General features: G+C 38.9%; 1 protein-coding gene across 3 annotated transcripts; it reads right to left on the bottom strand.

Annotated features, from left to right (window-relative positions):
• Window positions 1-3312: 3312 nt before the first annotated feature.
• Window positions 3313-9870, bottom strand: LOC126805129 (BEL1-like homeodomain protein 4). 3 transcript variants are annotated; one of them, XM_050532246.1, is made up of 6 exons: window positions 9532-9870; window positions 9129-9220; window positions 7803-9043; window positions 6344-6729; window positions 5497-5557; window positions 3313-4281 (listed from the first exon to the last, which is right to left on the bottom strand). In XM_050532246.1, exons 3-6 carry the CDS (start codon window positions 9033-9035, stop codon window positions 3616-3618), a joined length of 2346 nt encoding a protein of 781 aa, XP_050388203.1. In that variant the 5' UTR covers window positions 9036-9043; window positions 9129-9220; window positions 9532-9870; the 3' UTR covers window positions 3313-3615. The 3 variants fall into 3 exon arrangements, with proteins under 3 accessions (XP_050388203.1, XP_050388197.1, XP_050388204.1); XM_050532240.1 differs by having other exon boundaries at window positions 7803-9312; XM_050532247.1 differs by having other exon boundaries at window positions 7803-9308.
• Between the last annotated feature and the right edge of the window lie 2537 nt (window positions 9871-12407).

Genomic DNA, 12407 nt, shown 5'->3' with positions numbered 1-12407 from the left:
ACTGTAGTAAAGGTGAATCATATTCGTGTACAGTATCAGCATCGATCTCCAGCGGTGTATGAACAAAGTTGTCAACATTATACGGACAAGAACAGATGAATAGTTTCGTATAAAAAAACAGATGAATAGTTTTGGTTAGGTATTAACAGCCAAACAGAGGTGGTACTATATAAAACGTGAAAACTATTTTCTGAAGAGTCTGTTGGACTGTTTCCATATGCTAATATCATATATTCTTCAAATTGTTTTTTGGTTAAATATCGTTATATACGGTACTTCTGGTCGATGAGATGCTAGCTCTCGGTTCGGAAATCGGAAATGTATTAGTCCAGATGAAATGCAACCGGTAGTCACATTGTTAGAGGAGGCTGTTTCGTTTAGCTGCTTTTAATCTCCATTGCACTAATCGCAATCTTAATCGCATTTGCTTATCGTAAGGCAAGTTTCAAATGAGATGTTTACTCGATCATCAGTTTCTGATCCTCATGTTGATTCGATCATTAAGATGGTAGAAGAAAATTGGAATCCCTTTGTTTTCGTAACCCTCGTCAAATTCTAGCAAACTAAGAAGGAAGGCATTATTGCACCATGACAATGGGCAGCAGTGGTCCAAACGTATGCATGTTACACACTGCTGGATCAGGATTGAATGTTCTCCTGTGTAAGTCGTATCCTCTGTGCATATATGGCCGGCCCTGCTGTGGTGGTGGAGGTGGTGAGGAGCTAAGGTCGTAGTGAAGGCCACCATACCATGCATATTTAAATCCAACTGCGAAATCATAATGTATCCAACAAAGACATTTGCACCTAGATCGATCTGCTTACTGTTTGTTTCCTATTATCACATTAATTACAGCTCAGTACTGATCGATCATTATCTTGCATATATATGTTGCAGCATATTCCTACCCTACCATACCATGTGGGTTAGGACAACAAAAAATTTGAAGTCCATCCATATAGTTGATTTATCCGCCACGACCCCATTCACGCTTTGTGTTGATAATTGTGTTAATTTCTGTCCAGTTATTCACACTAGACACGTGAATGATCAAAATGTATAATGTTATGTTAGCTCGAATTGTATTTCAGGTAACTCCTGTTGTTTGTATATGGTATACTAATAGCATTCTGTATTCGTATCTTTTATTTTACGGAGTGAAATCCACACTCATTTTACAATCGACTAAGATAAACTAAGTCTACATAAGGGTTTACTTGTCTAGATTACACGTACAGGCTACCTCAAAAAGATGAGTTTACACCGAGTCATTCACAGTTTCAATCCACGACCCCACTGATGTCCCTGCATGCGAAATGCAGTATTATAATGTAGCTGGAAAAACAAATGGGGCCTTCTTCAATTGACAATGAAATATTGGAACACAATTAAGGAGCTTGCATAGAATTTTCGTCTCTTTCTTCACAGTGATTATTATCTGTAACTTAATTATGCGTGACCATACCAGACAAAAGAAATGATTCTGGAACACTGCTGCTGCGAAACCCTTGTAATTAAATTGAGTGCCCATTATAGTTGAAACTTGAAACTTGAATTGAATGGCCTTGTGTCGATCCGGATGTTAATGAACAGTGTCACAGACTCGCAGGAAATGACCCCCCCCCCCCCACCCCACCCCGACCCCCATTTGAAAGCAACCTTTATACATATTGGATATTTGCATGATCTCAAGATGAGAAAGTAAAATACTTGAATTTGAACATTCAACTTCGTCCATATTCTGATTCAGACTTTAAATCATACAGTTCTCACTTATACGAACACCCTCAATTTCTAAATGGTAGATTTAAGCGACCTGTGCATGCATAGGATTCAATATATGGTCATATGGAACGTGCAACGTACATATAACTTACCTGTGTGCATACATGCATCTGCAGGGACAGACGAAAATTACAAGTGGGAGTTTAATCTTTGTTCAGCAAGTGCGAGTTTAACTATCCTCTTGATGTTATTCACCCGAACTAGATCTTTTTTTTAAGCGAATAGTACGCGTGTTTTACTTTTGTTTGCATTTGCTTTCTGAACATTCATATGAAGTCAAATATGACAATAAAACGATGAGCTTGAGTTATTGGTTTTAACCTTTCCTTGGATCTTGATTCTAAAAAACATCTTTCTTGAATCTATCGTTACATTGTGAGATTCTCTATAGCTTTCTCACATGCATGGGTTATAGTAGGTATGTACCTAGTTGTTGCAGCAGAACAACTAATTAGGAAATCCAACGTACTGTTTTTCAGTTGGTTATATATTCTTTCTCAGAGAAGGAAAATAAGCAACGCATGCTTAGGTATTGGGTAAACGGTACTTGTTGCTTAGAATGTTTTTGTTTGGGATATAAGTAAACCGTTCTGGTGCTTGTTATTAGGTAGATAGCAAACCCTGTCAAAATTCAACATCTATAAGTTGTCGCTCTGGGTTTCCATTGATATCAACCACCAAAACAAAAACAATTTGCTAGCTAGCTTTACGTTGTGGTACAAACTGATTTCTCACTCTATGTTCATCTCTTCTATCCCTTAAAAATAATCGACCAAAACTAATCCAAGCATCAATAATTAATTGACCGATTACCTTAACATAATGATCCAACAACATGATTATATATATATATGTTTAATCTGAAAGTTGTTTGAAGTAATAACAGCCGGATTGTGTATATTAATCATTTAAACATAATTATTTAGTTAAGAATGACTGCATCATGCTTGTTCTCAATGTGTGTGTGGCTTCGCCTAAACCCTAATGAAAATCATTGTTCTGAACCAATCAGTTACATACGTCTTCTACACACTCGATATAGCATGCGCCAATTTATCAAATACCCTCTATTCAAATAACGAAAAGATCAAATACCCTGCTGGTTCGTCTTACGTACCAAATAATCTTTCTCCATATGATATCAAGGCAATGAATTTTCTGGTCGCCCGATGAAAGAGATGTGGCTCTATTGCCCTGAAAATTCAAATTTGGAGTCATATAGTCAAGTATACACTACTAGTCCATATATTGACCGCGCCGCGTAGACAAGCTTGGACATGCCCTTAAATTCAGATCCTTACATCTGAAACATCCACCATGTGATTCTGTGGCAGTACAATTTCTTTTTCTAGCTAGCTAAGAGTATCAGTGATCATCAATAAATAGTTACTTGTGAATACTCAATCATATACATAATGATTCATGCATGTTAGATGTACAAGTAAAACAATTAATGAGACAAATTAAAAAAAAACCCATCTGCACATATCTCATTCATTATTCAAGAATAACAAATATTAGGATCATATATAATACCACCCTCAAATTATAATTTCCCATGATATTATTCTTGTAATTTTAAAACGAAAAATTAAAATAACAACAAAATGAACGATATCTACTATACAATTACAGTAATGTACCCCATAAAGCTAAGCTACGTACTCTTAATTCTAGGTTTAATTCTCATCACCATGTATCTTTTTTCATAGAATGGAAGGCACGTAAAAATGTTTTTTTGTTTTTGTTTAAAACTACTTATATATTATATAGAATAGTATCAAGCTTAATTATGAGGCTAATAATTAACTAGTTATACTAATCAATTATTAACAGCCCCCGAAGTCTCTAATGGAGAAGGAAGAAGTGTTCTTCTCGGGCATGTTCCCTCCTCCGGCATGGCGGAGCCCTAGTGTGAGAGACACGTCACCCGCCGTGGCTGTCCCGAACGATATAAGCGTAGAGCCTGCATGATGATGATGACTCTGATGATCTCCTGCTGATGATGATGCATTGCCCGAGGTGGTCCCGTAGTCCATGCTGCCGCGGCGACACGTGTCGCCGCCGGTGGTGGAGTAAGGCACAGGCGGCGCCACCAGAGCGGTGGCGGTGGTGCTGGCGGACATGTTGATGGGGTAAGTTGGAGTAGTAGCGGATTGATTTTCCGAGAAGGATCGTTGCTTATTCATTGCGAGGAGTGAAGGGTCGCTTTCGGAGGCATTGATATCGGATCTTGTAGCTGCTGTTGTTGTTGTTGTGGCTGACATGGCAGTTGTCATTGTTGTTCCGGGAGGCGTTGGAGTCTGTGCGTGGTGGTCACCAATGTTGCGTTGTTCTGTTCTCTGATCTTGATCTTGGTCTTGATCTACTGATACTGCTGATGTACCTGCACCACCACCACCACCACCTTCTTCTTCATTGGCTTCTTGCTGGTACATCTCTTCCACCATGGGTTTCCACAATCGAACCCTAGCATTGATGAACCAGTTTGAGACCTGCAGATCCAAATAAAAAAACACACTGATTGATTAAAGTCTCTGCACAAATAAAATCATCAAAGTCATAAATGGGGATACTCCCCCTTTAATATCGATAAAATGTATGTGTGTTCATTAATCATGTTTGCTATTCTGGACCAGTACTGATGCAAATCAATCACCATAATCCAGATAAATCACTGCTCGAACGTGAAATATGTTTACACTATAAAACAGATAGATACTACTAATTAAATTGGTTCTCGTAATTAACTACATACTCATGCAATACGTACGTAATATTTGTGTTGAAGGTAGCTAATTAATGACACAACTTCTTCACGTTCCTAATTTTATCTTTGGATTGTTTTGATGAAATTAAACATAACCTAGGAAGAAAACTATGGAGCATGAAATGATCTCCAGTGAAACATAAATGTGAGGTAGATAGCTCATAAAGATGAGAGACCTAGTAGACAAATTTTATGAGATGGCTTTTCAAGCAAAGGTACAATGAAAACACATGAAATGGAAACAGGAATAATCAATGCACATGCAAAGGTAATGACCTACTTAATGAAACAGTGGATGAAGCTAGTAGGTTATAGACATATAATCTTATAGTTTGTAGCAATAATTCAAGTAACTTCTGGTCTCTGAAGTACAGAAAGGTTTACTTATTTTCATCAATCTTTGACTAGCTTACGGGTGTGGTAGGAAGGTTTCCTTTGATATGAGAGAGTGAGTGATTGAGTGAGAGAAGAGCAATTCAAAGCTGAAAACTCTCAGGTCTCGTCTGCTATGTACTTTGCACGGCACAGCTCTTTTATTATTGTTTGTGGGGTTTCACTTCACGCTGTGTTGAGTGTGTTCTCAGAATTTATGTCAAGGAGCAATTAAAGAATCCAAAGTTTAACTAATTAAGAGAAAAGACGAATGGAAAGAACATGCGGGGGCAGAAAAAACACATTGTCTTTCTCTCCCAGCCAGCAGAAAAGCCTTGAAAAGAAACCAGAGAAATACGTATAATCCAAAAATAATGTTAACAGCTGGCCCCTTCCTTCCATTCTCATCACTCAAGGCTTCATCTCCCTCTCTCTATATAATATCTACATATACATATAAATATATATTGATGCGTGTATAAATGTATATGAAGCTAGCGAGGTAGAGATATCGATGGATCGAGACAAGTATAGAGAGAAAGATTAGAGTGATAGAGAGAGGACCAACCTGGTTTCTGGAGAGACCAGTCTGTCGAGCCAACAGATGCTTATCTGCATCGCTTGGGTACCTGAGAAAGAGACCAGAAGAGAAAATGACATTAGAGTCCTTGCCCTTAATCGTATAAAGCTATAACTATTTCGTACTCTCTATGCTGACATGGCATTGGTCTATATATCAGATAACATTACTGCCAAACTTCAAATCTTTTCTTCTTTTGCTCTCTCTGCATGGGCGTGAGAATCTAAGTCCCGATAGCCAGAAAGATCACTTGCTAGCTTAGCAATGCAGGAGCTAACAGACTAGTACTGTGCAAAGTTACAACAAAATTTCACTCGTATCTCTCTGGTCACTAGACTTAATAATAGTTATAATACAAAGGTTTTCTTTTTCTGATGTTATAAATGCATGGTTTAATTAGTGCCTCTATTTTTTCTCAAAGGTCTTGGTAGGTCAGACAATGAATGGACATTAATTTACCAGTCCTTATAAGTCCATTTAGACAGTAATCAGAACTTGAAAAAATGAATGAACAAATTTGTTTTGGTCTGAAAATGAATGAACGGACGTACTTTCGTATTACTGTCTCTATCTATTTTCTTTTTCTTTCCTATTTTCTTAAAAGGGAAATATGATAAAAATCTCATGTATACTGTATGATGTTATACTTGCAAGCTTATTAACCTGACATTCTAAATATCACAAAAAATGATACCCTAAAGCTGCAAGTTACAGTTAGGAACAATCAACTATAATTGGTATGATCACAATTTCAGATGTTAATAGCCTGGTTATGATTATGATTGCGAAAATGAAATGCAAGTAGCTTAAAAAGAGAAGTGGAAAGGCAACGCACGGGTGGAGAAAATGCTCAAAAAGCCAGGCTCTCAAGATGTTGACAGATCGTTCGGGAAGGCCTCTTTGGGGTCTCCAAGCTTCTTGTTCCATCATGCCCATCTGATGAAATGCTCTTTGCTGTCTCAGGCTTTGCTCTAGCAACTTCAGCCTCGGCGTCTCTCCCTTGGTAATACCTGAGTTCCCCGCCCCATCTTTCTCTCCCAGCAATTCACAACTGTGTTTCAACTGCGCTGTTACCTCATCTTTCAGGCACCGGAAATGCCCTGACATTGCCTTCTGAGCTAGAACTGTGTACGGCATTGCTGCCCCGAAACCCATCACCAAATCAAATGCGTTAACCACCATTTGCATTTGCTCACAGTAGTGGTTGTACCTTCTATCCACCTGCATTAGTATAGCCATGGACATACATTATACGTTTTGTTTGTTGATTACTTAATTAGTCACAATCACATAATTAAGGTTTAACTGCTCACAATTTTGGTAATAATTTTATTATAAATGATTAAATGTTGATAGCCCTAGCGTGCGACACAATTAAAAGGAGGCAGCATATTGATTAGCAAACCATAGAAACAGATAAACTGTCAAGGTCATGTTAGATTAGATGGAGAAGGTACGTAGTTAATAAAAGTAGAACAGAAGAAATGGAGAAGGTGACTAAAACCAGAAAAATCGGTGAGAGAAAATTACAACATACGAGATGAGTGTGACAGAAAAACCAGCAAGCAGACTGATCGATGGAGACTGAGAGAGAGAAGTCAGAGAACTCCATCGTCTTCCTCTTTCATCATATTAAAAACCTCCGAAAATTATGAGAAGGATGTGTGGTTCTTAAAAGGGAAGTAGAAGAGTAAATGCATATATCAAATATTGGTGCTGCTTGGTACAGTGAAATGATTGGAAATGGCTGGTAACTGTGAATGGAAATATCAGTTTTCTTGGCCTCCCCGTGTAGAGACAACACGCTTGAGTTCAAAAACAAAAAACAAAAAGAACACAAGGAGATCAAAATAATGAATTAGCCAACAAGAGGTCAACAAACTTCTATATATATGTATGGATATGATCAGCCTACATATACGAACGTTTATTTCGTTGTTCATTTGCTATGACTCTACTACGATAGTAGCATTAGCTTAGCACTTCACCATTACCAATCGAAGCCAATCTACGAAAATAAATAAGGATTGAATAGAATAATGTGTAAACCAAAAGCGTCGCAACCAAACTATAGGTCCATTTGAAGAAGAAGAAAAAAGAAACCTATTCTCACCAGCCGGCTTTCCCTATTTTAGACTGCCGAGTTTTCAAAATGGTTGATTTTAAAATCATTGTAATGTAAGTGGCCGGAATTTTCTGTTTGTTTGTCCCGGTGACTTGGAAAAAAAAACAGTGGAGCTTTTAAATAAAGAACTTTGACTCTAGAGAGAGAGAGAGAGAGAGAGTAGACATGCCTCATCAAGCATGGACAATAGTTTGACCTTCCTTCTTTGATGTTCGATCCTATCAGCGGCTGACAAAGTAGGAGGCGCATCCTTTGATGAAGACGAAGAAGCGCCGCCGCCAGCACCACCGCCGCTGGTGCCAACTGGATTGGAGCTAGGGTTTAAGGAGCTATTCTGTCTGCCCAATTTGTTCTTCTTCAGTTGACCCCTACCAACACTGCAGAACTCTTCCAACAATTCTTGGGCTGCCTTGACATACTTTGAATTCCTCAAGACATTCACTACCCCGAAAGACGATGAACCAAATCCGACATGAACCTGCTGGCTTTGATGACCAACGAGATTCTTGTACTGGTTATAATGTGCACTGCCGGAAGACCCGTCGGGATTGTTGTAGTACAATAATCCGGAACCATCTCCCATTCGCAGTTCTTCAGCTTTGGCTGCCTCTAAGTGTTGTAATGAAGTGGATAAAGATAATGAAAGACCTTGTTGGTGGTGATCACTAGGGTTAATGCTGCTGGTGTTGAGTTGGTGTGAAGGACCAGTTGTGGAACCGCCTTCATGGCCATGACTATCTGGTCTCACCCATGAGAATTGACCGAAAGCCCCTCCTCCTCCTCTACCTCCTCCTCCTGCCCCCGGAAAAGTAGTGGATGAAGGATTAGGGAGTAACATATGAAGAGTAGAAGAAGTTGAGTGAGGTGGAGGAGAAGGCGATCTTGGTTGTGGATTCATTAGAAAAAGCTGCATGGCAGCAGCTGAGTCCGCATTAATGGTCGAAATCTGATGCTGATGAGCTGCTATGTTGTCGCGGCCACCCTGATTCTTATTTGAATCCCCCAATGGACCCAATCCGCCCACCACGTTTTGTCTGCTTCCATACCATTCTACCGCAGCAGATTGATGTTGTTGCGGCCGAGCCATCCGATAACTTGCGGTCATCGGATGTTCTAGCAGTTCTGCAGGTATTGCACCGCCTGTAGGATAGTTGAACATCTCCGACAACATCCCAGCTGTTTCATACACCGGATTAAGTCCTCCGGATTCTTCCTCATCCAACCCGACCAATGGCGGAGGAGGTGGCTCGAACCCTTGCACCCTCAGCTTTTCACTCCGGATCTGATGTGCGAAATGGTGCTGCTCCTGCTGTTGCTGCTGCTGCTCTTGGTGGGTGGTCATCGCCGATCGTTCGAAGCCATTGGGGAAGCTGTAGATGCTTTGGTGGTAGTCTTGGGACATAGAGTTACCTGAATTGGAGAACTTTTCCGATGTTGAGATTGAATTATTGCGAGTATCCTTTGATGAGAAGAATATTGGTGAGAGTGGTTGTACCGTTGTACTGATGCTATTCCCATATCAAACTAGTGATGATCTTGTTCTTCATCATATCTCCTCCCCCTTGTTCGCTTTGTACCACCCACTTACTGTTCAATTCAGCACGGATCAGGTCAAAGACAAACAAAACAAACATCACCCATCATGGGGTTTGAGTCTCTCATTTCATTCATGAAGCTATCTGGTTATAGAAATATAAGAGAATTAAAAATGAAAAGGGAGAGAGATAGAAAACAATGGGAGTACTACTACTACTACTACTACTACTCTTAATTTGTTGTTGGTGATATATGTTATTTTTTAATTTCTTCTTTTCATCCTGCCCTTATCATTTTCAGCTTTGTTCATATTCAGATATCATGATGAATATATATTTATATATAAGTATATTTATGTATACCTCTTGGAGTTGCAGAGTATGAAAGGAGGTAAAGCTCTCAGACATCGTTTTCCCTTCTGTGGTATTGAAAGCTTCTTCAATTCCCTTTCCTTTTTCTCTCTCTCTCTCTCTCTCTTTCTTTCTCACTATTCTCAGTGTTGTCGCTCTGGACTCTCTGTCGTCTCTTTCTTTCTCTCCTTTTCTTTCTCCTTTTGCAGCAGAGTGAGAGTGGCTTCTTTCTTCTGCAGCTTAGCGATGGAACTCGATCGATCAGCAAATATAAAACGAAAAATGGTGGCTTTGTTTTTGGGTTTGGGAGAGTAGGAGTAGTACTAATATCTCTCTCAAACCAACAGCGCAGCTAAGCTCCAAACAGAGAGATAGAGAGAGGGAGAGAGAGAGAGAGAGAGGCGGTCGCTGTTCTTCATCTATTTATTTTCAGGGCTCTTTTTTTCCACACCATTATTGTATTTTATTTATTCTTCAAATTGCCAGAAGGTTTTAAATTTTTTGAATACGAATTTGCATATAAAACAAAATTGGAATAAAGAGGATGCAATTGTATTTTATATTCTTTTCAAATTACCTTAATGTTCATACCTAGAGTACATAGAGTAAGGGCATTCTCGTCCACATATTTTATCATAATTGTGGTCCTTAGATTGTGGAATTGCATTGTCGATAAATCTGTATTGTCTTGATTTTACATAAATTTTCATTTGCATTTTGTTCACTCAAATGACTCAATGACTGAAGTGCCCTTTCCGGAATGCGACTATTATTGTAATTTACTTGGTGCCACTTGGATTCGAACGCAAACTATTGGAATATAATAAGAGATAAGGTGAGTACGAAGTCATCTCAATGATCCAAACTACCACCATTCTTTGGTGTGTGTGAATGACCATGATACCCATGCCAATAATTATATTGAGGGAGCAGAAACGTAAGTCTGGTAGGAGCATTTTAGTCATTTGAGATGGCTGAATGTCATTTATAAACCCCAACCATAGTAAGATAGGCGAGGATATGGAAAAATATATATCATTATATTTAATGAGGAAAGCGTGCACGCAAAGGATGGGTGGCACGTGCGAGAGGTTGGGCTCGGAAGAGGAAGTTGGGTAAATTTTCGGGTCAGAAAATCACAGTTAACAGCATCTGTAGGGACTGGCAATGTCAAGATGGGGAGATTCCATTACTCTTTTCTTGGCGTGACCTTTTGATCTCCACCTATGTTATTTGTGGTTTCTATCCTTTTTGTTTCAAAGGGTGTTGTTACTTTGTCATTATATATGCCATCTTTGTTTAGCTTTGGAAGAATACGATACTAGCTAGCCCGACATTTTACCGAGCAGTTTGTCTCTACGTTTGATAAGTTACTCGAACATCTTATAGGCTCTGTCGATTTCGAAGTAGCGAAGTGTCCCTTCAATCAGGTTCATTTCGAAGCGAATTAACTTTCCTATCTCTCAATATCAACTTACCAAAGCATGGAGCTTCGATATGGCCATGTGAGGATGCTTTTGGATCGTGTGATGTTGCTCTCCGAAACGTGTTTGTAATATTGCGGCCGCATATTTTTCTATCAACCAAACCCTAATGGTTATTTAAATCCCAATTAAATCCAATACCCTGCCCTTCCAGTCATATGATTAGTGATCATTGTTTAGTTTAGCCAAATCTAAAAGCACGAGTACGTGCTTAAGTTTGTGCCCCATTGCCAAACATCCATTAAGAATCAAATATCTTAACGATATATAACCACTTAGTTAGTGACTTATATATAATGCATACAAATGTATATTAAGTTGTGACTTTTGTAAAATTACCTTCTAGAATGTTCAGGTAATTTATATATAAAAAGATTGGGGTCACATCCTTAATTACTTCCACTCTCATTTTCTCAGTAACAAAAAGTAAAGTACAATATGTATCGCTTAGCTTTCAAGTAATCAGTGTACGTTTCAAACAGCCCATAATAACCCAATAACATTAGCCTCTGCGACTGGAATTGGATGAAGAAGTACATGACTTTTAGCTAAAAGAATTACCCAAGGAGACCATCCATTGAAAGGTTTTCACGAATAGGGTTTTACCTGTAGTACAACAACATGAAGTGGAACTTTCTTAACTTGATTTGTTATACTTTTCAATGATCTTTGAATTCTGTTGACTTTATATTACACAAATTAATACGGGGTGTGGTGTAGTGGTTTCTGACCGCGACAACTCTTTGATCAGGGCTTAAATGTAGCATTGGTCAGGAATTTGATCATTGGCAGAAGCATTACACACTCCAGTGTGTCTGACGGGCCTATTGTAGCGAAAAACTGGGCCGTGTTGGGCCACTGGAAGCATTACTGTGGCATGGGCTGTAACCATTTCACATGGGTCCCATCAGAGATTAGTCCCATGCCGGAGGAAATACTTTCAGTTGTGGGGATACCTTGATGTTCCGCTTGTGGACTGCATCTGCTCGCGCTCGTAAGAGCTACATGAGACTAGGGCCCCTCATGTTAATGGGGTATGGTTTCTTGCCGTGAAATCAAAAAAAAAAAGATTTGACGCAAATGCTCTATGCGCGCGTCATCTGTATAGAAAATCTATGAGCTAAGCATAACGAATCATGTGAAGCAACTTCAGATGGTAATGTTGCAACTGCAATCGATCCCACTAGAAAAAAAAAATTAAAACTCAATAGTTAACAATGTAAAATAATCGAAACCTCAAGCAAGTTAAATTATTAGGCTGCTGGATGCTGATCATTAGGTCAGGAATTGATGATATACAAGTGAAGTTGGCTTAATTAAATGTTAAAATTGACATTACATATATGATCATGTATTTTTTGAATCAGTTTATGGGAGGATTAAACTTTGTTTTCTTCAGGTGCA

The sequence above is a fragment of the Argentina anserina genome, chromosome 1 (assembly GCF_933775445.1).
Source record: "Argentina anserina chromosome 1, drPotAnse1.1, whole genome shotgun sequence".
Classification (NCBI taxonomy): domain Eukaryota; kingdom Viridiplantae; phylum Streptophyta; class Magnoliopsida; order Rosales; family Rosaceae; genus Argentina; species Argentina anserina.
This window is presented reverse-complemented; position numbering and strand designations above follow the sequence as displayed.